A 27,090-nucleotide genomic window follows, 5' to 3' on the forward strand; every position below is an offset into this window, starting at 1 on the left:
GGTGACTAACCAAATTTTCACCAGGGGTTTCTCATCTGAATCACAGAACACAAAAAAAGTAAATGATAATACTCTCTTCTTCCAAGAATGGTATATAAATATTATCAATCAGATGTAACAGAGAGGGTTAATTAGTTAATTACCATTATGCATCAGTACTGTAGGGACTTGGGGTCTATTCTCTTCTGAAATATTGACTGAGAAAGGTTTATAAAAGATAGAAAAGATGAGTGTAAAAAACATTGCAAAGGAGGTGGGGATGGAGCTCAGTGGTAGATCACTTGCCTGCTATGCTAGAGACCATAGGTTCAATCCCAGCATCAAAAAAATAAAAAATAAATAAAAGAATATGGTAACTGGTATTGTTATATTGTTGTCTTAGTAAGAGAAAGAAAAATAACTAATTATTTCTGTGTTAAAAGCTGGGAAACTGGGATTGTGCTATTAGATCTAAAAGATATTGTGAAGAGTATGGAAGTCAGATCTAATCTACAAAAAAATAAAAAGATAATAGGGGGCTGGGACTGTAGCTCAGTTGGTAGAGTGCTTGCCTAGCATGTGTGGCTTTGCTCCCACATAAAAATATAATAAAGGTATTGTGTCCATCTGCTATAAAAATATTTTTTTAAAAAGAAGATATTAGTGTGAAATTTTCTGAGATGACAATAAAGAATAGAAAAAAATAACATTTTTAACATCTGGAAAACTTGAATAATGGAAAAGTTGATTTTCTACTGATTTTCCTTTCATTTTTACTGATAGATACATATTATACTCCCAAAGCGATTCAAATTAATAATTTTTGTAAGACATGTTTATAAAATAAACTTAAGTATGTACACAAAAAGTCAGTTTCCAGTGACACTGGACTGTCAATGTAGTAGAATTGTAGAGGGTTGCAGAAGAACTCTTAATCGCTGAAAGATATTATTTAGCTTATGATGAAACAATAGCTGTGACAACAAAATTGGCATTTCTCTTTTTTGGCCAAGAATCAATAATGTCTTCCCACGAAATGAGGATAAAAATTGAATTTAGTTCTAATTACAGTTAAGTATATTTAAGTACACTAGCACCCAAACTTCTTGAATTTTTTTTCTGAATACGATTTCTCTTGGGCATATTTTGTTTTCCAGATGGTGTTCAGAAGTGGGGTCTGAGCCATTTGTGGTCATTAACGATCCTGTGACAGTTTTTACTAGAGGGTTATGGCCCAATTCCAAACTGAGTGATTTTATTCTATATCTGTAGCTGCTTCCTCCCTTTTCCAGTTAGGGAAGTCCTCAATTTATCTTCTCTACTGGTTTCACCTAAGAGGTATGAAGTATGAAGTTCTAGATAGAGGGAAGAATGTACAAAAAACTAAGTCTTTTGGTAGGTTTTCTTCTTTTCTGGGGGGTGGGGACAGGGGTGGGGTACTGGGTGCTTAGCCACAACCCCAGCTCTTTTTATTTTTTATTTTGAGACAGGGTCTCAGCTAAGTTGCTGAGGCTAACTTTGAACCTGTGAACTGCCTCAGCCTCCCTAGCTGCTGAGATGACAGGCATGCACCCAGCTTGTTCTTAAATTTCCCATGTAACTCTCCAAATAATTGTTCAACAATATGGAAACATAGGTCTGGCTGAGTTATCAAAAAACCATCACCTTATATCTTTCAATCAAAGGCTATCCAAACCCTGAGGGACACTGCATTAAGAAGATTTGTATGAAAGGCTTAGTCAAGTGAATATGCAATACCTACCTGAAGTCTCCAGAGGAGATTTTCCAGATGATGAAGAAAACATTTCCCTCTATTTCATTAGGGTTACTTCAAACAATGCTCTTAAGAAAAAAGGATGTTTGAATAAATCAACTCAGATTTAACTAAAGAAAGATAGTGAATTTTTTGAGTGATCAATGTCATTCTCCCCTTCTTTTCGAAATTCTCAAAATATTTTAGAAATTGGGCTGGGGATGTGGCTCAAGCGGTAGCGCGCTCGCCTGGCATGCGTGCCGCCCGGGTTCGATCCTCAGCACCACATACAGACAAAGATGTTGTGTTCGCCAAATACTAAAAAAAAATAAATAAATATTAAAAAATTCTCACTCTTTCTCACTATCTCTCACACAAAAAAAAATATTTTAGAAATATTAATCCAATAAAACTTGGGGGGAAAAATATCTTCAAATGTCCAGATGAAGATATAATGCAGGGGGTTTTGCAATGAATCATTAATCTTTCCTATCTCTCCAATAACGTATTTCTTTTCTTCATTGATTAAAAGAAATAACTTTGAAATGTAATGTGCACCCCAAATACACCTAACACCTATTCTTTTTCCCACATTAGTACCCTGAGAAGAGTCACTTTAGATAATCAAAGTGAGCCACCTTACTAATGCAATATGTACAGTTGAACTGCCATTCAACTAAGAAACTGGGAGCTTCCTTTAAAGAGAAATCTTCCTTCCTTCCTGTAAATAATGGAGGAATTTGAGTAGAACTACAGAATACATTTCTTCGGAAGCAGCTGTCATTAAGATCTAGTTTGGTCATTAAGAGGAACTTTCAATTCTTAGCTTATACTCAAAGCAGGAAAATTGGTCTCTGAACCAAGCCAAGGCAAAGTAAGAATGGGCAGAAAATGTGCATCCTAAGAGCTTCTTCTCAAGCTTAGTTCCTCAGCTAGTTATAGGGACTAAGAAATTCTAAATCCATTCTTAAAAGCAGCCAATTTCTGAGTTTGCTTAGCCTTTGAAGATCATTCCATTTATTTTTTTTTCTTTACCTCATCTGGCTCTTTTATGTAGTTATTAATGGGAAGATATTAGGGTTTTTCCAGTTTTCATTTAAAAATAGCATTTTAAATAATTATTGGAACTAAGATTACAAATAATGGATGTAAGGCTAATTACCAACATTCTACATTTAGAGCAAACTGGTGCATATGGAGACAACAGCTCAAAATTTTACAAAGTGCCAATTTGCTAAAAATAGATAAATATGGTGATGATTGCTGGAATTAATTCAAGAACATAAAAATGAAATGACTAATATCAAGGAGTAGCATTTCTCTCATATAAATTGAGTGGAGCTATTTTACACCAATTATTGCCCAATCCTTTTACAGAAATTGATCTTACAAAAAAAAAAAAAAAAAAGAACAAAACTACTTTGTGCCAAATGAGCAAGAGTATATGACAGCTAGAGCTCCTCTTAGTCAGGTGGTACCTCCCAGAATTAGGTTTCTGGGAAACAGTAAAAAATCTAGTGTTTACCCATCTCCAGGTTTAGAGATTGTTCCTGAATTTTTTTTTTTTAAGGTATATAAGCTCAGTTATTTGTGTGATTACTGCTTCCATTTTGAACCCTACCAATAGTAAGAGTATGTAATAACAAATTGAAAACAGAGATGGATATATAGAAATATTTCACAGGGTACTTTTTGTCAGCCAATTTGTCCTTTCATAGATTCACAGGGATGGGTTTCCAGAAACTATGTGACCTAGCTCTTCTTCCAATCAGGAAGGTCTGGCTCAGAGGTAGTAGCTAACCCAAGCAAGACCATTCAAATTCACTTATTATTATTCATTCTATTATCTATCTATATATCTATATCTCACTTAGAATTTTGAAGTGAGGAATCTAGGATTGTTAGTTTTGAATTGTTTTTGGATTGTTTTGAAGAGAATCTAGGATGATTAGTTACTGAGTCTTTTAACTGCAAGGCCCCAGACAGTTTTTTAATTCCTGCTGTTGCAGTTCCCAGATCTACCCTGTTTCCCACAGGCTTGGCTGTTGAATTTCTTCCTTTTATATGATCTCTAGTTTCCTTTCAGTAGTTTCTTTTTGTGAACCCTGAATGGCAGTTTCTGTAACCTGTCCTGAATCAAAGAACATATAAATAATAGAAGTGTCTGTATGGAGAGACAGAGATGAAGAGAGGAAAAGAGGGAGAGGTGGCTACAGTGAAGGGTTGCAGGTGATATATTAGGCCATCCACTAACTACCGATATAATTATATAAATTATCATTTCCTTCTGGGCTCTAGCTAGAAATTTCCAGTTAGCATACTTTTCTATTGCAGACTTTAAGAGTCCCCTACATAACAGTATTTTTGAGAAACAAGTATGATACTAATATTTTAAGGGAGGTGTTTGGTTATGTCGAATAAAATCTCTCACACTAATGATCTAACTATTATACTTTAAATATATTCCCAAATATTATCTGTGTATTTAAAACTCAGTTTCTTTGGATTGCACAATTCCATTGCTTGTATGAGAATTTGGAAAAACAATATTTATATTAAGTTGGTAACTTATCCCAATAATAAGCAGAGATACAGGAGAATTAAAATATCCTCTGTGGAGGTTCTGAGGACTTAGAAAACTATTTATGAGTTTTAGAGTTAAATTTAACAAGGTTTAAGATTTTATCCTCTTCTGATAAAGGTTTATTCCTAATGCATCGAGGAACCCTGAAACTGTGATGAAAGGTGCTCAGGTAATAATCTGGAGTCTGCTTCCAACCATCCTGCATCTCCATTTTCAATCTCCCAACAGGCTCTCCCTTCCCTCTCCACTCTTCTGCCTGACTGGGCCCTCATGTGATGGATGTGAGCACAGCATGTCTGGTAATCTTAGTGCTGAGAACCCAGTTTGGAGGTGAAGTGCGGGTGGGGGTGGGAACAAGCAGCACACTTAGCAAATGGAGAACAGAATGTAAAGGAAAGAGTAAAACAGAAAACAATAGATATTCATAATAAAATCTGGAGCTAACCACAACTGGAATATTTTCTTATCTAAATTTTATCACTGAAATTTCCGAAGGGAAATGATCAAGATGTACTATGCTCCCACCCATCGGCAGGTTTTACTTCACTTTGTAGAGAATGGGAGAGGGGTGAGGACAGAGGATGAATATCCCCTACAGAGAGTCAAAGGACTTCTTCTTTGAATAGAGTTGTACACACCTTAGGGATTGTTATGTAAAATTAATAATACCTTATTTTTGAAAAATACATTGTTTGCAAAACACTTTAATTTTTAATCACTTCATTTTACCTCATAATGAAGCCATCTACCAACCTAGTAAAAAAGGCAAGTCAAGATTCAGAGGGTTTCTTGTGCCCACTACATGGATGAATAAACTGAGGCTCAGAAAGTTGAAGTTACTTACCCAAGACCACAGGACAAGCAATTGGCAGAGCCAGGTCTAGAACCCAAGGGAAGGGTTTATTCCACTACAAAGACATGAAACAGGACATTAAACAAACAACATCTAAGAAAACAAGATCTGTAAGTAATTAAGGATAGGAAATTTGGAAGATCACATTGCCATACTAACCCAAATAGACTGCGGGTATGTCACTGTGACCTAAGCAGGCAGGAGAGGGAATTATAATTTTAACCACATCACCTTGTGAAAAGGACCAATAGACTTGAGTGTACATTTATACAAAGCCTGCTCTGAATAAATACACAGGAATGGTCTTCTGTCCCAGGACATCTCCTCTAATAACCCCTGATGACGGCCCCTCTCTTCCCACACTTATCCTTCAAACAAATTTTGTTGAGAATCTGCTATGTACTAGACATAGCTCAAAGTACCCATTTTGATTTAAACACTTATTTTGAAAGTTGTTCCTAACACACTTTTCTTAAAGTTCTCCTTCCATAGCCCCATCCACTAAACACTAGCATGAAATGGAATTACTTAATCAGAAAAACTTCACTGGGATCTAAGGGGAGGAAAGATGGAAAGGAAAACTCAGTGCCAAAGAGACTGGGAGCATTGGGCAAGATATAGAATAAAAGAATAGCGGTTAAGGAACACTACGCAACTTTGGCAGTTAAAAGAAGAACTTCACCTCTACATCACTTTGTTTTGCTGCTCTTCTTAAGGACATGGCCATGTCAGTCAGAGAAAACACACTATTTAATGTTTGGCAAAGGGTATTTTATGGAAACCTGTTGTTGCAATTTTCCCCATATATAGGCACAAGAGGCCTACTTTGGCATCCAAATCCCTTTAGTTTATTCAATCCTAAGGAAGACAAAACTGATCTAATTCTCAGGCATTTAGTACACTTTTGAGAGATTGCTTAACATTCACCCTCCCTTACTTCCTATGCAAGATGTTTATGGGTATTATTATGTGGATACTTCAGTGGGAGGAAAAAATATCTAAAGGTAAAATTAATTCTTGAGCACTCACCCCTATGTGCATTTTTTAAAGTTTTTGAGATCAATAAACAAATCAACTAAAAGCAACAAGAGACTGATTCAGGGTCATGTGTAATAATTGTGGAGCAAAACAATTGAGGCTCCAAAGGAAGGACACCTGAGGATCCAAGAGTGCAGTAGTCCTGTATTTAAATGAGGATTCCATTAAGCTTGGAAGGGTGGGCCTATCACTCTGGTTGATGAAGGCCAAAGACGTGGAAGGAAGGTTTCCACATAAGTTAAGGCAGTCTAGAGAACTACAGTGGACAAATGGGCTCATTGTTCTGCCTGCTTTCATAGTTGTCACAAGTCAATAACAAGAGTCAAGGATGATCAGCTCTACTTTATTTACTTATTTTGGAGTATTGGGGGTTGAATCCAGGGCCTCACACATGCCAGGCAGAGTTCTTCCCTTGAGCTACACCCCTAGCCTTTTTAAATTTTTATCTTGAGACAGCACCTAGCTAAATTGCCCAGGCTGATATCCAACTTGAATCATCTTGCCTCAGTCTCCGAGTCACTATTATTACAGGCATGTGCCATCCTGGTTGGCTGATCAGCTACACTTTAAAATCTCATGCCAATAGATTAAAAAAAAAAAAAAAAAACCTTATTAGTGATTCTGTCTGTTTAAATATGCCACACTTGTGGGAAAGGCTATACATCTGGTTCCATCCTCATTCAGCAAACAAATTATTCATAGTTAAAACCATTTACTTTAGGTATCAAGCAGTATGATAGGGACCAGGGATAGAAAAAGAATTAAGATTTTGTCCTTTTTCCTCAAGTAGCTCACAGTGTGGGAAAAAAATCAATTCTACATAGTAAAATTAGTGCCCATCAAGAAAGTACAAAATATAGTATGGTCACAAACAAGGTTGGAGAAAACCATTTGGGAAGTTAAGAGTGGTTTCAAACAGCTAACTCTTCCAGAAGAAATGGATATTGTCCAGGCTAAGAGGGAAGTATCATGTAGGCAGATGACAGTCAAGTGTGAGCAAAGGTACCAAGGCTGGAAATACTGATGTGGTGTCACAGGTGAGAAGGAGAAGGACTTCGAGGAGGGCCCTGGGAGGTTGGGCAAGACTAGCTTGTGCCTCCATGCTGAAGACCATGTATTTTAGCTTGTACTTAAATTGAACCATCATAGGATGTCCAAAGTAGTATAACCAGATCACCATTAGGTAAAGATAACTCCAGAGTTACGTGCAAGGAGAATGGGAAGACAAAAACATGGAGAAAGGAAATCCATTTCAACAGCTATTGCCTTGATGAGAAAGAAGAAATTCTGAATCAAATTGTTTATGTAAACAGGTAGGGTTGAAAAGCAGAGGAAATACTAGAAAGTCATTTTAACTGGAGTCAAGAATTAATAACTGGATGTGTGGGTTGAAAGAAAGAAGTATATTTGTGACTCCCCCCAGGTTCCTAGAGTGCTGAAACTGGATGGACAGTGTTTTAATAATAAGTGGAGTAAGGAAGACCAGGAGGGGTACATAACAGAGAACAGCACATTTGGTTTTATACATTCTGAACTTGGATGTCTTTGAAATACTTCAAGGGATCTTCATATGGATCAAGAGCTCAAGACAGATGTCTCATCTATGGATTTGGAAATCACACAGGGGGTTACAACTCTGGACATGGATGAGATCTTCTAATATTAGTTAAATAAGAGAAGTAGTAGATCCAGATTATGGGCTAGGAGGTTATTATTAATATTATGGGGAGAAGAGAGTGAGAGAAACCAGGAAAGCAGTCTTTGTAGGTCCTCTCTGAGAGGAGAAAGAGGAGAACTTTCAAGGGAGTGCAGTGAGAGTTTCCGGAAGGGGAGTGGACAAGAATGCCCTTGAGAGGTTACCCTGGGGGTGGTGCCCTTTCAGAACGTCTCAGTGGGATTCAGGGAAGCCTCATTAAAGCTGGTGGAAGAGTTATTAGGGAGCCATGAAAAAAAAAAAAAAAAGAAGAAGAAGAAGGTTCCTTTTAGGAACTTTGTTCCACAAGGAGGGTGGGTGAGATGGAGCCCTGTGCAGATCGGGATGTAGAGTCAGGAGAGGATCTTTAAAGATAAAAGAGATGAGCATATTCATGGGCTGTGGGGAGAAGAGTTAATACAGCTTGTGATAAGGAACTGGGAGGAGGGCAGGAGGGAGTCAGGCCCCAGATAAAAGAGGAGTAGAAGAGTACACAGAGCTTCACCCAGGATCAGGAGGAACTAATCTCTAACAGAAAAGGTCACACTAAGTAGGCACCACGTGATAGTTCTGAAAAACTGGTGATTCTGTCAAGCCTCCCATTACAAACTTTAGAGAAAAATTTCTTACAGTTGATCTTTGGTTTCACGTAAATTATGTTTAATCTTTATAAAAATCCTTTAAGATAACCAGGGTGGGTTTGATGGGTTTTGTTGTTTATTTTTTAGTCCCCATTTGTCAGGAGGAAACAAAAACCCAAGGGGAACCATGTGATTCGTTGGTTCAAGATCACAGAATCAATGCATAGCATCAACTAAGGGCTCACCCAAGAGCAAAATGCTCTTCCCAACACCTCCAAGCACATTAGGAAAAGTTCATTACAATGGCACAGAAATGCAAAGGGGAAAATTCTTGTGCAGGTTCCACTTCTTTGGTTCACAACAGACTCTGCTGGAGGTCCAAATGCCTCTATTCTAGCAGGGAGGGAAGTGAAGAGTTAAATGCTGTGCCTTCCCTTGAGATGAACTGGCTACCTGCATTCTTTGAACTATTTATAAAGGGCGACTTTAGATGTGTCTTGCTTTATCAACTTGAACAAGGAGAACATTGGGTTAATATATATGTTCTATTATTCTCTGAAAGACCCCCCCACCCTATCCTTATGGGCCAGGTAAAACTGCAGTCTGTGGATGAATTCAGCCTCAGGCACATCACTGACAACTTCACCATGATGGAGGGGAAGGAGACCCAGAGCCCTCCTGGTGAACAGGAGCTTCCCTTTAGCAGGAAACATCAAAGAAGGTTTCTGTAGTTTTCGCCAGCTCAGCAAGAAAGAAAATTAACCCCCTGTTTTCTCATTCCAGTATGGGGAGAGAGGCACAGGGAACAGAGTTCCACAGATTTCCCTCAGCAGGAGAGATCAGGGCTCATTGTGTATTCACCCTGGCAAGGGTTAGGAAGAATTACAGAAGTGAACACATTTCTAGAATCACCACGAATTTTCTAGGGTTCTCTGTGAGATCAAATAATTGGGTAGAAAAAAAAATGCTCTTTAAGTAATTTCTTCTGATAAAATTTGGAAATGTGTGGTGGAAACCACAATTTTAAAAAATGAGCAGCTTCAATTATATTAAGTAGAATGCCTCCATTTAATTAATTCACTAAATCCCTGGATGACACTGGGTGTGGCTCAGAGAGATTTAGGAGGAATCCAATTCATCACTAGGAAGAAGGTCTGCACCAGGCAGCCAGACTGTGTCCTTCTACACCTTCCCCACCCTGCAAGGGTTGCAGATAGGTTTGAATTCCAACCACACATCACCCTCTCAAAAATAAGAATTATTTGTTGTATGAAGAAAAAAGCAGGTGTCAGCAGGGTTAAGGACTGAGGAACAGAGGGGTTCCTTGCTTGCAGTGTATTCTTCATACTTCAGTTACAAACTAAAGTCACTGTTTTTAAACAAAGGAAAAATTTCACAGTTTTCTTGCTTTGTAGACATACTTCACACCTTACAAGTTTTTAATCATCTGCAATATGTGTGGTAATTGAGCTAAATTTAAAGAAAGCCCCAAGATATTTGAAAATCATAAACCAATAAAATCCCCAGGATTCTTTTCTCTTTTGCCCATTTCTTTACTATCTTTTCATGTCCATCCCACTCTCTTTCTCTTCTTCTGCTATAAAAATCTAGAGTGCTAACTAATAGCTAATATAGACCACTTCTGCTTTCTCCTTACCCATTGGCAATGTATTACAACTTAGAAATCTGAGACTGCTTCTTTATACTGCTCAAGTGGAAGAGGAAGGAAGTGCAAGCCCTCCAGCCCCCTCCCACGTTTCTGCTGGATTTCATGGGTGTGGCAGAGTTTAGACCTTTGCAGGTCTGTGCCCTTGTTTCATTCCCTGTTAAGGACTAGGATGATGAACAGATGTCAGAAGAAGGATGGACACCACTGGATTCTGCCATGAATGATGATAGAGGATCATTTCACCCACAAGCAAGAAGCTTGCATGAGACTTAAGTATTCACACTATATAAAATGCCAGTCAGTGTAGTGTGAGCCCACACCCTGAATACACCATTTCCTTCGGTCTGATTTAATAGTATCTCAAACACTGACAAATGTGAATGATACCTAACGGTGTTATATAGGAGATGTGACCAGTTCACACATAAGTACACATTTATATAATGTATGCCTTAAAAGGACCATTTCTATACCTTTCACTTGCTCTTTTGCATATGAATGATGCTGAAACATAGGAAGGCATGGAAACCACATAGTACATGCATGACTGTTACATATGAAGTATGCGGATGCTATACACATTTACATGCAAATTTCTACAACTACTTAAACACACAATTTCATCTTCATCACTTTGCACATCAGTGAATTCTTAGGGCTGTTGACAAGGTAAAACCCGAGTGAAGGTGGCTGTCCTCATTTTGGGAAGGGAATTCCATTAGCCCCCATTTCCTTTCTAAAAATCTTATTTTCCTTTATCAAAGAAGATATTCATATACCTGCATATGTATAAATAGGGTGGGAACAAGTTGTAAACCAGTATATTTTTCTTCCACAGCATTAAAGCTTTTTTAATGAACAGCACTGGCTTCCTTAGGGCTCCGCCTTCCTAAATTTTATTTCCCCAGCTCAGCAGTGGGGTAACCTTAGAACCTTTTTTTGACAGTGTGCTTAACCCAGACACCTGTGTCTATTATATTTATATATTAAAATGAAGGAAGACAAGGGGAGGCAATGTCCTAGTTTTTAAAATGATCCAATGGCAGCATCCGTCTCTGGAACCAAAGAGTGCTTTACAGAAATGCTGCAAATAGCCACCCCACCCCCCAAGCTGACTTTTCTCCAAACATCCAAGGATGTCTTCTACTTCATTCATTCATTCATTCGTTTTGGCCTTGCCTCTCCACCCACTGCTCTTACATTCTGCTTCTCTCTTCCTCTTCCTTCTCCTTCATCCTCACTCCCCACCCCTCCTTCCAGGGCGCTGGCTAAATTCAAGGCTGGCAGGCTGTTTTTTCTCCACTCTCCTCCACTCCCTTCGGATTCAAGGAGTGTATTACAAATTGCTCAATTTCCAATACCTGCTCAGGAATAATACCCAAATCCCATCTCTTGTACCCCAGCCCTAAGGCAATCAATCTGCAAAGGGCTTCCTTAAGGAAGTCTGCCCCCCACCCACACCCACACCCCACCCCGGCAATGGGCATGTATACCACACACACACACACACACACACACACACACACACACACGCACACACCCACACCCCACACCCATTTTTCTCCTTAACCTTTGCCAAAATCACTCAAACGTGTTCCAACAAATGTTAGAAGGCTTCTTTTGGGGAATGTCACTGCACTGTTACTGCGGAATACGGAACTCGTCATTCCTCCCCACCTTCACCCCCAATCAAGTTTCCAAAATGTCTTTCAAGAAATAAGTGAGCAATTGGAAATGGAAGAAAAATCTAGGCAGTGGGGGAGGGAAGGAAGAGATTTGGATTCTTTCTAATCTTGGATGTGTCCCTCTTCCTGATGAAAATGAGTCACCATGCTTATTATCCAGGGTGCTAGCATGTCTCTGGTCACTGATAATCCAAGGAGAAAAGCAAGGGAAGGGGAATAGGAAAAAGACCTGGTTTCCAACAGGTAATACCCGGCTCGGCTTGTCTTTCCCATCCCATCGGAGCTCAAAGCTCCTAGGGGCGTGGTCCACCCTCTTCTCCGACCAGCTGGTGCACAATCGGCTACTGATTTTAGGAAGGGGATTTTCCCCTTCTACACAACCAATTTCTCCCCCAGCCCCAGTGGTCTTGAGGTTCTCTTTTTAAAAATCCCAAATCATAGTTTCATTCATTCATTGAAAAATAAATAAATAAAATCTGCACATGCTTTTTCCATGAATACCTGAGCCCCTTTGAAGCTCATGCACACAGGAAATAAGGCATCTTCCGCAGCACATGTGAGAAAATTGAACGACCGAACCGGCAATACTCAACCCTGAATATAATTCCCTCAACCCTGCTTTTTGCAAATAATATAAAGGATCGCCTTCCTATCTTGTAGGAGAGCCCACGTCTTCCCCACACCCCTTTCTACATCCACACCCTCGAAACCAGAGACCTAAAACGCTGAGCATTTACTAATAGTCAAAAAAGCAATCGTATTTCTAGCCAAACGGGCATATTTTCCACACTTATCCTAATTAGTAGCAGCATTCCAAAACCAGAGCATGAAAGGCAGAAAAGAATAAAAGCTGGGATGCAACCATCAGTTACCATATGCTAAGGAAACGCGAGCACCATGCCAGAGCAGAAGCAGTTAAAATATTTTTTTCTGCCTTTACAGGAAAATACTGTACTGTGGTAATTTCACAACAGCAAGAAGTAAAAATCTTTAGCTCTACCTGTTTGGTTCTTCTCATACAGCACAGCATGGTTGTATCGTCCCTTGCCTTCTTCCTGCCTTCTCTCCTTTCCTCCTCTCTCTTTCTTATTCCCCCCCTCTCCACCTCTTTTCTGCTCGCTTGCTCACTCGCTCTCTCGCGCTAGCGCGCTCTCTCTCCCTCCCTCCCTCTCTCTCTCTCCCTCACACACACCAGGGCAGTTAGCAGCAACTGTAAGGTCCACAGCTATTGCTCATCGCACATGCTCGCTCTCGCTTTCTCTCTCTCTCTCTCTCTCTCTCTCTCTCTCTCTCTCTCTCTCTCTCTCTCTCTCTCTCTCTCTCTCTCTCTCTTCCTCCCTCCCTCTTCTCTCTTCTCTTCTTTTCCCTCTTCTCCACCCGCCCCAGATCCCTGATTTTTCTTCTCTCCTGGTCTCTTTCTCAGAATTGTTCACTAGCTTTCAATGACTAATCACTTCCTGTAGCCCCTACCCCATTGGAAACAGTCGCCCCCTCCCAGTCCCCTGCCAGCCTCATGAATATTTAAACACCTCCAATCTGGACCCAATTACCCACCGACTTTCCCACTGCACTGGGAGGGTGGGAGGGTGGGAGCAGTGCAGGATATTCCAGCCAGTTCAAGAGATAGGAAGGAGTATATTTTAGGGAATAGTGGCCTGGTGCATGAATGCTTGTATTTTTTCCTCCATCTCTTCTCCTTTTTTCCTAATACCATAAAAGCAAAGAACAGCTAATCAGCTGCTACTTATATTTTATACCCAGTTAATAATTGTTAGTGTTCAGTTCCCTTAAAAATACACTATATGTATACTCTCCTCAGTATATGCATAAACTAAGACAAATACAAGCATGTAATAATCCTAGGTATACATGACTACACCTTCTACATGCTTCAATATTCTGAAGAATTCCACACGAATATATAGCATTTAAACACTCTAAGCACTGAAATTTGAAAATAATAGTTAATGTTTAGGAATGAACATCTATATCTAAAATCACTTTTTTTTTCTCAATGTTGATACACTTAATTGAACATTGTGGGTTTTTTCTTACTTTACTGAAATAACTGAGCACATGTGAACAGCAGCTCTGTGTAATATTGATGGTGATATTTTACAATTTGGGCAAGATGAATGCATGAAAGTAAAGTCACCTGTGAAGAGTAGAAGAGACACATCATGGGGCTGGGCCCAGTAGCTCAGGAGGCTGAGACAGGAGGATCTGGAGTTCAAAGCCAGACTCAGCAAGGTGAGGCATAAACTGTCTCTAAATAAAATTTTTTTAAAAAAATAGGGCTAGGGATGTGGCTCAGTGGTTGAGTATTCCTGAGTTCAATCCCCAGTACCAAAAATAAAATAAGAGACATATCATGAAACAAACATCAATTCCTTCTGTGGTTTCTCATAATTTGGGAGGGGGGTACATGATTGGTAAAGTTCATATAACACAATTTTTAGATATTTAGTGCTATGTGGGTTTGGGAAGCTCTTTGCACCTAATTTTCTCATCTGTAAAATAGGGATCATAACGTCAGCCTTGCCAACATGTTATAGAACCCAATAATATAATGTATGCAAAGCACAAGAGAGCCTCTCTTAATGCATAGCAACTTCACCCCAGACTATTTTCCTGGAAGTTTGATGGTGTTTTCAAATGACTATCTCAAAGAACTTTTCAAACTATTTCTCGTTGTTCATTAGTGATGACAAGCATCTCTAATTAAACAGCTCATATTCTTTTTAGTCTCTTCTAGACATAAAGCTGTTTAATAGGTGGCAACCAGACAGCTTGTTACCATGCATATTTCAGGATCACTGAGCACAATAGGTGCTTAATGCATTTTAACAAAATTCAAGATACACCACCCCCACCCCAGAACAGACTCAGAAAGACATGCAGAGTTGATGGGTATAAACAGAGGCTGATGATTATCAGTTATCTATAGGGCTCTCCCAGATTCAGTCAGATTCAGACCAGTTGATCTTTTCTTTTCAGTTTGCATCTAAGTTTTCATAGTTTATGATAAAAGTTAGAAATCGATTCTGAGTTGAATGGTTGTTTAATTTTTGCAATTTGCCTGGTTAGAGCTGAGCTTTCAAAAGAAGCCTTCCATGAATTTAAGTGATAAAAGAGGGCAAAGGATGGATTAGAAATGGCTCCCAACTGAGACATTCCAGCTGTGGATTAGGATCCTCCTGCTAATGGCTAGAAAGTGAAGAAGGAGCAAAGGGGTGGGGGCTGTGGGTAAAAGAGAAGAAATTGCTTCTTTTGGAGTTTAAACAGGCATATATAGCATGATTGATCAGATAATTTCATTAGTTGTGTGGCCAAATTTAAGGCCAAATTTAAGAGTGGGGTCAATTTCTTTCTCTTTCATTGTACTCATCTCAGCCTTCCCATCTATACTTTCTTTCCCTTTTATTTATTGGAAGGAACCTTGGAAATGATGTGATATAACGAAGACAGATAAACTGGACTCAAAACCAGGCACAAACATTGATGGATTTTTTGACTAAGTACCTTAAACCATGCAGTTTAGCATCAGTTTCCTTATCTGTGTCCTTATCATCTAACACATTGTGAAAGAGGTGCAAACATTTATTCAATTTTGATGGGATATAAGACAAATAAAATTTAGGTGCCTTGTCATCAACTGATAACAGGTCACTCAACTGATAACAGGTAACACTAGGACTCTAATATCCTTTCTACCACTCAAACTGCATCACCACTCAATAGGCTTCTGTACCTTGTTACTTCTGGTCCTTAAGAGATTAAAATACCAAGTAGAAGTTTTTATGTTGAAATGAAATCAAAGTCTACTGATTAGGCCCAACCCTTACCACCCAAGCCTCATAAACAAACTGATACCTTCATCCAATTGAGAGCTCCCATCTATTTCAAATCAAAGGTCAGCTCCTTCAAACTCTCAGTTACCTCAGTGTGTAGGATCATCAACATCTTGACATACTATTGGGAACTTCTATAATTCTATCCCAAGAAGGGAACTCGGGATTCCAAACTCTTTTCAAATAATATGAAATCAATTCCAAGGTATTTCTCTAGGCAATGGAGATCATGGGATGGCAAAAGAATATGGAAGAGCAAAGCACACATTGATCTGATCTTGGAAAAAAAAGATATGTATCTTTTATAACTATATGTAAAATAAGGAAATAAAACCAGCCATAGTTGTTCTTAATCCCTACCAGGCAACTACCTAATGAATTCACTAATGTTTATGCCTTTATCAACAGTCTCAGAAAATGCATAGTCTTAAGCCTCATGACTGAACATTACAAAGTTTTATATTGGTAGATTAATTAGTGGGATTATCAGCTATTTTCCTGACTATGTCAATAATATCATTCTAGAAAAAGATGAAGGCCAGGTTCCAGTTCCACTCTGGGATCTTTTTGAACTTCATACTAAATTGATAGTGTTTTCAAAATCCAGAAGTCATTCCGCTTTCCTAATGACTAACAAACAGAAATAAAGAGCCAGGTGCAGTGGCACACACCTGTAAATCCCAGCAACTCAGGAGGCTGAAACAAAAGGATTGCAAATTTGAGACCAGCCTCAGGGAGACCCTGTTTCAAAACAGAAAGCATTGGGGATGTGGCTTAGTGGTTAAGTGCCTCTGGGTTTAATCTCCAAGAAATAAAGAAGTAGCATTTAAGAAAAGAGAGTGTCAATGGTTCAGGTAGAAAATATGTTTTTTCTTTATTTTTTAACTATTTTGGGGGGTTGTTTACAGTTAAATTGCTTAGGGCCTTGTTGAATTGCTAAGATTAGCCTTGAACTTGTTATCCTTCTGTTGTGTCTCAGTCTTCCAAATTGCTGGGATTACAGGTGTGTACCATCACACTCTGCGATTTTTAAACTCTTAGCCTTAGACTTTTACCTGATGTATTAGTTTATTAGGGCTACCATGAAAAAGCATTAGAGACCGGGTGGCTTAAACAACAGAAATTTAGTTTCTCACAGTTCTGGAGTCTGGAATTCAAGACTAATTGTGCCACTTGGCTTGGCTTTCTCTGGGAGCTAGAAGGGAAGTATGTGTCCAAGCCCTCTTGCTGCCTTTCCACATGCTGTGGCCATTCCTAGGAGCACTGTGCACCTCTGGTGTCTGTTTCTGAATGTTCTATTCCTCTTACAGAGACAACAGCCAGATTGAATTAAGACCTACCCCTACGAAAAAGACCATTTAACCTTAATTATCTCTTTAAAGGTCCTAATCACAAATACAGCCATAGATTGCTGGGGGTTAGAGCTTCAGCATATAAATGGGGGTTGGGGTTGGACAAGACAGTTGACCATAACTCCTGCATCCTCTGTCAACACTTGCTGACTTCATTTACTTACTCAGCCTTTACTAAATTTGAAAAACCCTCCTGCCCTCAAGGAGATACACATTTATGGGAAAAGCAAAACATGCTATTTAAACAAAACATGATTCAGTGTCAAATGTGTGCTATAAAAATTCAGAACAGGAAAGAAACCAGGCCTACTAGGACTGGCCTTTCCTTTTATGATTAGAACAAGTAGGGAAGACATAATGAGTTTTAGAGAAGAAAAGGGGATCCATTTGAAAAGGCCAACCACACAAATAATCCCTGCATGATAAAGGGACAGTCCCTGTGCCAGTAAGGGGCAGCTGTGAAGGGCAGTAGTAGGAGAAAAGGTTGGAGGTGGGGATTAAGTTTTGATTAAGAGGAACCTTAAAGATTGGACAAGAAAAAAAGAAAAAAACCAAAATCTTGTCATTTGTAACAACACGGATAGAACAGGAACTCAGTATGTTAAATAAAATAAGCCAGGTCCAGAAATACAAAGATGTCATGATCTCACTCCTATGTGAAATCTTAAAAAGTTGATCTCATGAGTTGAGAGTAGAATGGTGGTTACCCAAGGAGGTAAGGGAAAGGAGGGATGAGAAAAAGAGGATCAACAGGTATTAGGTTACAACTGGAGAGGAGCAAGAAACTGATGTGTCATTGCACAGCAGGCTGACTGTAGATAAATAGAATGTGCAGTACATTCCAAAAACTAGAAAAAAAAATTCAGAGGTTTTCACCATAAAGACATGATATATATTTCTGACAGTGTAGATATATTTAACCTGATTTAAACAATGCACAATGTATATATGTAGTGAAACATCACATAGTACTCTATTAATATGTATAGTTTTTATGTTTATGTATCAATTTTTAAAAATCAATAAAAAAAAAAAGCTTAGGGGATATTCTGGTTTCTTAGGATTTCCATGATAAATTTCCGCAAATGTGGTGACTTAAAATGACAAAAATTCTTTCTATCTGACTTAGTATTTCTAGCCTCCATTAGACTGATCTCCTCTTAAGATTCTTAAATTAATTATACCTGCAAAGATGTCAGTTTTTCCAAATAAGGGCACATTCAGTGGTACTATAGGTGGCTATAGCTTTTTGAGGGACACAAAAACCAGTACAAAAGATTAGATTCAAGGACCTTGTATGTTCCAGGTGTCACATATTGTGTGCTTTGCATATTTTGCTTCCTTTATTTCACAGGACGTACCTAGGAGAAAAGGAAAATGAAAGGACCAAAAATTGTATGGAGATTTAACGTAGGTAGCCTGAAGAATAAGAACTCAGAAAATAGATGTGAGGAGTTTCAGAAAGGGAGATAGTTTTATGAGGAAGGCGATGAGTTGTGCATTTAATAGAAATATTGAAATGATCCAGTGTGAGACAGCATTAGATTATAAGAAACAAGACACAGAATTGTCTTTCCATGGGTGATTGTTGGAGCTATCCAAAATAATTCATTTTCTGAGCTACCATGTGCTACTGAAATCAGAAGACCAAGGAATAAACTTTTAAAATGTTCAAGATTAAGTAACCCAAAGACAGGATCAAAAAAAAAAAAAAAATCAGATGGAAAGCTAAAGGCAAAATTATTCTCCAAAATGCTTGAGAAAAAAAATCTTAATTGTCATCTGCTTAAAATTGCATTTATAAATTCAACTGGCTGGTCATTATTTAAATACTTTTTCAACTAAAGATAGCTAGGAGTGATTTCATAAGTATTCATAGGTAGAACTATTCACAGAATAGCAAATCTCTTTCTAGGGGCAGGGCACTTTCTATTCTATGCTTTCTTAATATGTTATTCTCAAACATCCTGAATGGACATAATTCAAGATCCATGACAATGGTTCATCAGAAAATTATATCTCATCAAGACCCAAGATTTAAAGTAGGACACCATGGAAGACATTATTGAATATATCTTTCTGCCAAAATGGAATAAAACAAGAAACAAAGCCCCAATAAAAATCCTTAGCTCTCAGTTGTTGAATTAACAAAGCATATGGTTTCCACACCTTCACCACTACAGCAGGGCACCATCCACACCTGGATGTCTTATGGGCATCTAAAAGGTGAAGAAGTACGGCAGCAGAAACCACAAAATTAATCCTTGTTCTACATAAATCAAGATGCAACAATAATGATACCTAAGAGTGTACAGGGAAATTTTTAATTCTCCTGCAGACATATAAATACTCTTAAAGAGCACTCAGAGCCTTCTATTTGGAGCACAACTCTCTACATTTGTTAGCACCAAACCAACCATGAATATAGATTCCTCATGCATACTATGTCCCTTGGGTTGGTAGTGAGCTGTATAGTGGAGGGTGAAGTCTCTCTCAGTAGGAACTTTAGAACTGGGTATTCAATTCCTTGAATTCAATTGTAGTATTTAATTGAAATGCATAGAGATGTCTGATAGATACTACAATCTCAAACTAAAGCTGACCTTGACAGATGCCATCTTTCTTTAGATTCAGTGTTAGTGAAGTGCTACCTCATCCATCATTCACTGAGTCATCATCACATCCTTCTTCTTCATCACTACCAACATTCCACTACCAACCAGTGTTCACTATCTCCAAAATATTCTGTCCATCTTCATCTCTGAAATTTTGTTTCAAATCTTTCTTTTCTGTTTCTTATTCCATTCTCTTCTCTCAAACTTTCAGTATTCCTTGCCAAGACTAATACAATAGCCTTTTTATTCTCTATTTTGTGTATATCCACATTTGAGTTTTGCCTTCCTCCCAGATAGATCTACTTAAAATAATATTCCTCCTTATACTTAAAATCTCTCTGGATCCTTATGTCATAATTAGTATCTTATTTTTATTGCACATAGAGTCTCCTGAGGATCTTGTTAAATATGCAGATCCTTTGGACATCTTTAACAAATAATTGAACTCAATAGATGTGAGATTGGGTTTAGAATCTGCAGTGTGTATAGTTACACTCAGATATTTTGATAGAAATAATCTTGTGTCATATTTTGAGAAAGAATACTCTGAGGAAAAAGGCCCAAGCTGAATCCTATAAAGCATCTTTTACTACTCCAACTATGTCGTCAACCTGAGCTCACATTATATTTCACGATATAGTGAATAGTCCAACGAACAAATCATCTTATTTCAATTTCTTTAGGACATTCTATTTCACATACTTAAAAAACTCACCTACTTTATGAATGTTGAAAACTGAATAAGCTTTAACCAGATAATCATAAATTTCTCTTAAAAGCCTTCCTTGAACCCCAGAAGTGGATTTCTAATTCTCCTGGGTACCATGGCATCCAGTCAGAGCATAGATTATTATTGGTACCTACCACTCAACTGTGAATCCTTGTTTGCAGGGATCTTCTCTTATTCATCTTCATACCCCTAACACCTGGCCCAGTGGCTGGCACCTAATAGATATTCAGTAAATATTTTCTGTCTGGATCTGGAAGCCTAGTCCGGGATACTATTGCCAGACAAAGCCTGCCAAAGGCTCCCAGGCAAACATGGCTGCATCTGGTTCCAAGGAGAGTTTTGCCTCTATGATATGATGTCACCATCTTAATTAAGCTGATAGCACTTCAGTGAGACCTTGATGCCAGAATTCACCCTACTTCCTCTAGGCAGAAAAGATTTCTGAAGACAGAAACTGGACAATTTTGAAGATCCTCTAAATCTGTGTTTATCTTTCCAGTTTCATGTCCAGATTCATGTCAAGTCCTGTCATAATTTCTCCTTCCAGCATACCCTAAAGGCCATATGAATCTCTGAGTAGCTAATATTCCAGAGCAAAGAGAGGGAATCATGTGCTAGCAGCACTAGGTGATAAGATGAGAGGCATGTAGCCCATAATCTAAGACTTGACACCTTGCTATAGAGGAAGTTTGTGGTTACCAGGGTGAACAAATCTAACTCGATGGCTTATTCATTAAGCAGAAGATGTGAAAAAAAAAAAAATCCCACACTACATTATACCAACCTCTTCCACCAGCACACTATCAGAGTCTGAAATCACAAAATTTCATTTAGCTTGGTCACTAAAGGAACCACAACTTTTCACAGACCTCTTTTCTAGTCCCCATTCAGTATTGTCATCGTTTATTTACCGTAGTTTATTTACTTTCTTCCCTGGAAGGTATATTTCTGGGTGGCAATACCATGTCTTAGTTTTTAAATTTGTTCTTGAAATTTCCAACATGGACATATAAGAGTTTTGTGGGATCTCAAGCTTATATGATTCAGAGGGACTTCCTTAAGAGAAAGAATAAGTTAAACATGCAATGAATATTTATTTAAACAAGGAAAGAAATCACAAGTTATATGTTTTTAAAAATTAATAACTACAACTGATATCACAATATTCAAGAAATATAATATTTTATAATAACCATCTAACACATCTCTATAACATTTTTTTAGCTACAGACTCTTTGATCACCTCTTTCTATGACATTGGCTTTGTAATATAAGTTTTGAAAGGCAAATGGAAATATGATATCATCTTTCTTCTAACATAGTTGATTGATTTGCTTTTATTACTCAGAATTAGAGGTTTAAAACATGAATCTTTATGAACCGATGTATTTGCTGTGTAGGGCAAGAGCAGTAGTACAAAAACATGGGAATTCTGAGAAATTCTATTTTGAACAATTGTTATTGAAAGAGAAAAATACACGTGAAATATTTATAATTGTATATGTTACCTTATCAAATTCATTTCTGACAGAAAGAACTTTGGTTTTGATTAGGTTTCAGTGAGACCTGATTCTCCCATTTAAATTTTTTAAAAAATATTTATTTTTTAGTTATAGTTTAATACAATACCTTTGTTTATTTATTTATTTTTATATGATGCCGAGGATCTAACCCAGGGCCTCACGTGCACTAGGTGAGCGCTCTACCACTGAGCCACAACCCCAGCCTCCCCCCTTTAAAATTTTACACAGCAGATGACTGGAAATTTTTCTTACAACTAGCTTCTGGATTCATTCATTCCAAACCTTGTTTATCATCGTAACCATATGACTTGGGGGACAGGTGATATAGGACATATTCATGTTGTAATTCAACCTTTGGCTCTGCACTTCTGACTGACATGCCTAGGAAGTTGTCACACTGTTTCTTAATGCCTTTCCTATTCCAAGATGGTGAGTGATCGATCATTCTATATAAAAGCTCCTAGGAGAAACATAAATATATTCCATTGAAAACAACCTACACTAACACCAGTGTAACTCCTCATCTTTGCACTGGTTCCCCAAATTACCAACAGACATTCAATACAACCTGACATGAGGAAAAATGTTGTAAAGGGCAAAACATAGTGGAGAAACTTAGCAATCTTAATGGATTTGTATTACTTTACCATTTCAAGTTTTAAACAAATGCACACCCATGTGGCACATGGCCCATCCAAGTGAGGAACCCTAAAGGCTTCATTACTTCTTGGTTAATCTTCTCCGGTTTCTAGGATCAAGTACAGAGTATTAAGTCTTCCGTAAATAATTAGGAAAGAAAATGAATGAAATAGCAATGGAGAGATTATAGAGGAAAAAAAAAGGAAAGTAAAGGTAGAAAATGGGACCAAATTTTAAGCATTGATTTTCAGAGTACTCAATTATTTCATCTGCAGTAGTTATTGGTTCTACACAGCCTTGACATAGGCTGTTACCATTTCCTTTATATCCTGAACTCGTGCCATTCTAAACTTCCTTCTGGAGTGCACATGGCTTGGAGAAATAATGAAATACGACCTTCCTGGTGGGCTCAAACATAAAGCTCCTCATTTGGGTTCCATTAAATGCCAGCTGCTATCACATGGGAACTAAAGGAGGAGTCCTGTTCAATGACTATATCCCTACATCTGTCACCTTATATGTTCTTTAGAGTCTCATGGTAGTTCTTCAATTTTGATACCTCCTTCTAAAATACGCTATTTTCCACAGACTGCAGCAGGGTTGGGAGATTTCATATACTAAGCAATATGTAGTGGTTGGATAGGAGAGATTTCAGATATATAGCTTCATATTAATTTGCTTGTCTTTACTTGAAGCACTGATAGATTTACTGACTTTGATATTTTTTTCAAAGATGGCAGTTTGTCCTATAATCCAGTCTCTCGGGTTATTTTTCCCCATATACTTTGTTTCACCCACTATGATTAATTATCTCAAGTCCAAAAGAGACCTTTTTGCTTAACAGCCTATGTCCTTTTATGTCTGAAATCCAAGTCTACCCTTCTTCTTTATACAAATATTCTTTATGGTGAAGTTATTTGAAGCACGCTTGGAGATGCTAATGTACACTGTCCACATAATTTTCATGAACAAACTTCTCCATTCTTAGTTCTTAAGGCTCTGGGATAAATATTCCCAATAATTCTTCATTTTATTTTCCTTTAAATTGTTTCTAGTATCTGATCATTCCTCCAAAATTCCTGTTTTAATTTTCAGTTCTCTACTGCCAAGCTCTATGTACCAAGTTCTTTATTACTTCCTTCATCTCAAAATCCTAAACTTCTCTAAAATTCAACCATTCAGGTATCCTAAAATTCTTTGTGGATTAAAGTACCTCTCTCTCTCTGAGATTCTAAGCAAAATTGGCATGTGATAATTCTCCCAGTTTCAACTGCACTACTCTTCAGTCCATAGCATAGTCTCCCTAATCCACATATAAATGATGAGTTTTTGGAAAGTGATATTGTATTTATATTAGTTTATCTTTGTCCATTTCTATGGATTACACAACATTGGAAAGTTAGAGTTTGTTTTTAATTGAACTTCAAAAATGTCATATTGTTTATCTTCCTGCCACTAACTAATCACTCCAAAGTTAATTTTTTTCTTAAACCAAGGGAGACTTTTATTAAAGTTTTGTCTATCTTATTCCTGATATCTGTTGTATCAGGATCCTCCTTCCCTTGAGTTAGTAAATTGTCATCTTTGGGCTTCCATCAAAGTGGATGTGTTTAATGGTCTGAATCACAATGAGGATGTGGGCTCCCTCTTAATAAGCCTTGAAATAATTAGCTTCACAGAAATTGGTCCCTGCATGCCTTCAGTCATTTGCATTGCATGCCATTGAACTTCAAAGATTCCAGGTTAGACAACATCTATAAGATCCTGGGCACAGCTCCCCATTTGATGTTAGCAAATGATAAAACATCTTGTGCTGAAGAAAAGTGTGTTACTTTCAAAGTTTTTCATTTTTAACTTTGGACAACTGTCGGGATATTCTTTCCTATAGAATCTATTTGTGTCCCTGCTTGGTTCATCTGTTAGTCCAGTTTGCATGCATTGGGGCCACCACAAATAAAATCTTTCACACATTATCTCAGCAAGTTTCTCAATACAATTCATTCTTCTTCCCTGAGTCTTCTGCATGGTAAGCAACTTTGGAGCTCATTTAAGAAGATATTGAATTCCTCCACTTTGGAGGTTACCTTATCTCTTTTCAACATACTACCATTCATCTCTATTCCTTAAAATGCAGCATCCATAACTAATAATTATAACTGGGGTGAGAAAGGATTTGATTGGAAGAGTGAGTATACCACTACCATAATTTTAGAAAATAAGTATTAATACATCACAGAACTGCAAGAGCTCTGTGTGTATGTGTGTGTGTGTGTGTGTGTGTGTGTGTGTGTGTGTGCGCGCGCACGTGCATGTGCCCCATCATCATACCAGTTAATTGTAAAATTATTCAGTGGTGTGCTGTAAATGTTTAACAACTGGCTCTCAGGGGATAGGGGAAGATGTGATTTGTAGCATTTTCCAATCTCTAAGATGTAAATACTCCCACCATGGTATATTTCAAGTCACAAATGTGGTGTCACTAAATGCAGAGCTGGAAAGATACGCACAACAAAGCAACATTATACAGTATTTTCACCATATAGATGCAATAGACATCGAAGAGCACAAAAAATAGAAAAATATAATAAAATAATTAGAAGTAATGTACTTTGGGTTTTAATTACCTTTTTATTAAAATTATTTAATTTTGAGTTTATCTAATTCGAAATTTTTAATAAGGGCTCTGTTTAACTTTCAAATTTTTGAAAACATAACAGTTGGTTCACAGAAGTTCAGGAGGGCCATGTCTAGTATATCAGTAATTTATTCTAGCCAGGATTTTGAAACACTTGTTTACATGTGATTTTTGCTGAAATAAGCACCTTTTACTCTGCTCTGAAGTTGTTTAATTCTATTGTTAAGATTTGTGTTTCTTAACTATGTAAAACACTATCTATGTGTTCTTATTTATTTTCGTCTTATTAGATTCAACCAATCATTTCACCATGTCAATAACTCTTTAGATCCTAATTCTGTCATCTCATATCTCTGTCAGCTTTATCCTTTCTGGCTCCATGTCATCCACACATTTGATGAGTTAGCCTTATATTTTTCTGTTCAAGGCATTGAATTAAAAGGAAGCCTGACAGGACAGAGCCAAAGACAGAATTCTTGGCTATGCAAATAGAATTCTCCCTCCATACAAGCCTCAGACCATTAATCAGCATTGATTCAATAAGGTATTTGTCTACTGAATTGCCTTTGCATCCAATCCAAATTTCTCTACCTTGTCCATAATACTCTGGAGAGATTATTAATGAAATGCATGACTAAGTCCAGAAATTGTCACTATTTCCTTCTCATGTCAAAGAAAAAGATTATACTTCCAATATGCAAAGCTGATCACTTTCTCCAGGTTCATCAGTTATACCTCCTTTCTTTCTTCTTTTCAACCTGACTCTTCTATTTCCACCCCACTGCCATATACACATAAAAACAGTGCTTTCTTTTTCTTACTCTGCTCTTTCTACAAATTGGAATATTTCAGATTTCGGTTTTTTTCCACCTCCCCCTTGGGTTTGCCGTTCCATTTTAGATGACTGATACCACGTCCTTAGTCCTACTTGCAAAGTAGATGTGTTCAGGCAGAGACTCCACCCATTTTCCACTCATTTGCTAATTTGCCACCTTCAGATGTGAGAACCTGGACAAGGAATTATCATCTTCTCATCATTGCTTAGAGACCTTTGTTCTCTTATTCTCTTTCTTATATCATTCACCCTGTTCCTCTGAGCTGAATCTTTAGCTTAATCTTTTCAAAGACTCTTCCATTTTTTTTTATTAGTAAAACATCCTCCTTCAACCCTAGCTTTCTTTTTGTACCTTTATCCCACCATCTTTACCTTTTCATTAATTCTTCAATTGCAGCAAGTTACCTTTTACATTAACTACTTCACTGGGTTTAATAAGGTTACTAGGAACTTCATAGTTGCTAACACACACACACACACACACACACACACACACACACACACTTCATTTCTTACCTTAACAAGGCTTCTCTGAAGAGAAGAAGTCTTACACTCACCGTTCTTGCTTTGTTTCATTTTTCTTTTGTCTCATCTTTGTTTCAATGACTTCTCACTCTCCTACTTTTGCTTCTCTATCTCTGGATGTCTTCTCCTTCTTCTTGTCAGGTTTATCTTTCTCAGTCACCACTTGCCTGGGCATTCTCAGCAATGCCCACAGCTTCCACCACCACCCCATCTCTGTGTATGACTGTCAATTCTCTATTTTCAGTCCAGACCTTATTGGAATCTTGCTTCAAATGCAGATCTCCATATGCATGATTCATTCTCCCAAAATGAACATCTAATCTTCCCCCCTGTGTTCTCTCACCAAAATATGTACCTCTTCCTGCAATTCCTATTCTGGTTTTTAGGACCACAGCTCACCCACTTGCCCAGGACAGAAATATCCTTTAAAAAAAAAAACCCTCTCTTTCTCTTCAATTCCATTCACAAACTCTCAAAACCCTCAAGATGTCAAAACTTCAAGTTTTCATTTCTTGATTTCTTGACATTTTTTGATAGCTTTCTAATTACT

At 37.8% G+C, this 27,090-nt stretch overlaps 1 protein-coding gene across 2 annotated transcripts in view; it reads right to left on the reverse strand.

Annotated features, from left to right (window-relative positions):
* Gap43 (growth associated protein 43) overlaps positions 1-26,708 on the reverse strand; it is a 108,671-nt gene extending 81,963 nt beyond the window's left edge. The window contains exon 1 of one of the 2 annotated variants that reach the window (XM_078044175.1): positions 26,532-26,708. In XM_078044175.1, coding sequence (XP_077900301.1) covers positions 26,532-26,591 — 60 coding nt within the window. In that variant the 5' untranslated portion in view covers positions 26,592-26,708. Of the gene's footprint in view, positions 1-12,835; positions 13,090-26,531 lie in introns of those variants that run through there. The other variant, XM_005327612.4, reaches the window with a different exon arrangement.
* Positions 26,709-27,090: the final 382 nt, after the last annotated feature.

Source organism: Ictidomys tridecemlineatus, chromosome 3, assembly GCF_052094955.1.
Source record: "Ictidomys tridecemlineatus isolate mIctTri1 chromosome 3, mIctTri1.hap1, whole genome shotgun sequence".
NCBI lineage: Eukaryota > Metazoa > Chordata > Mammalia > Rodentia > Sciuridae > Ictidomys > Ictidomys tridecemlineatus.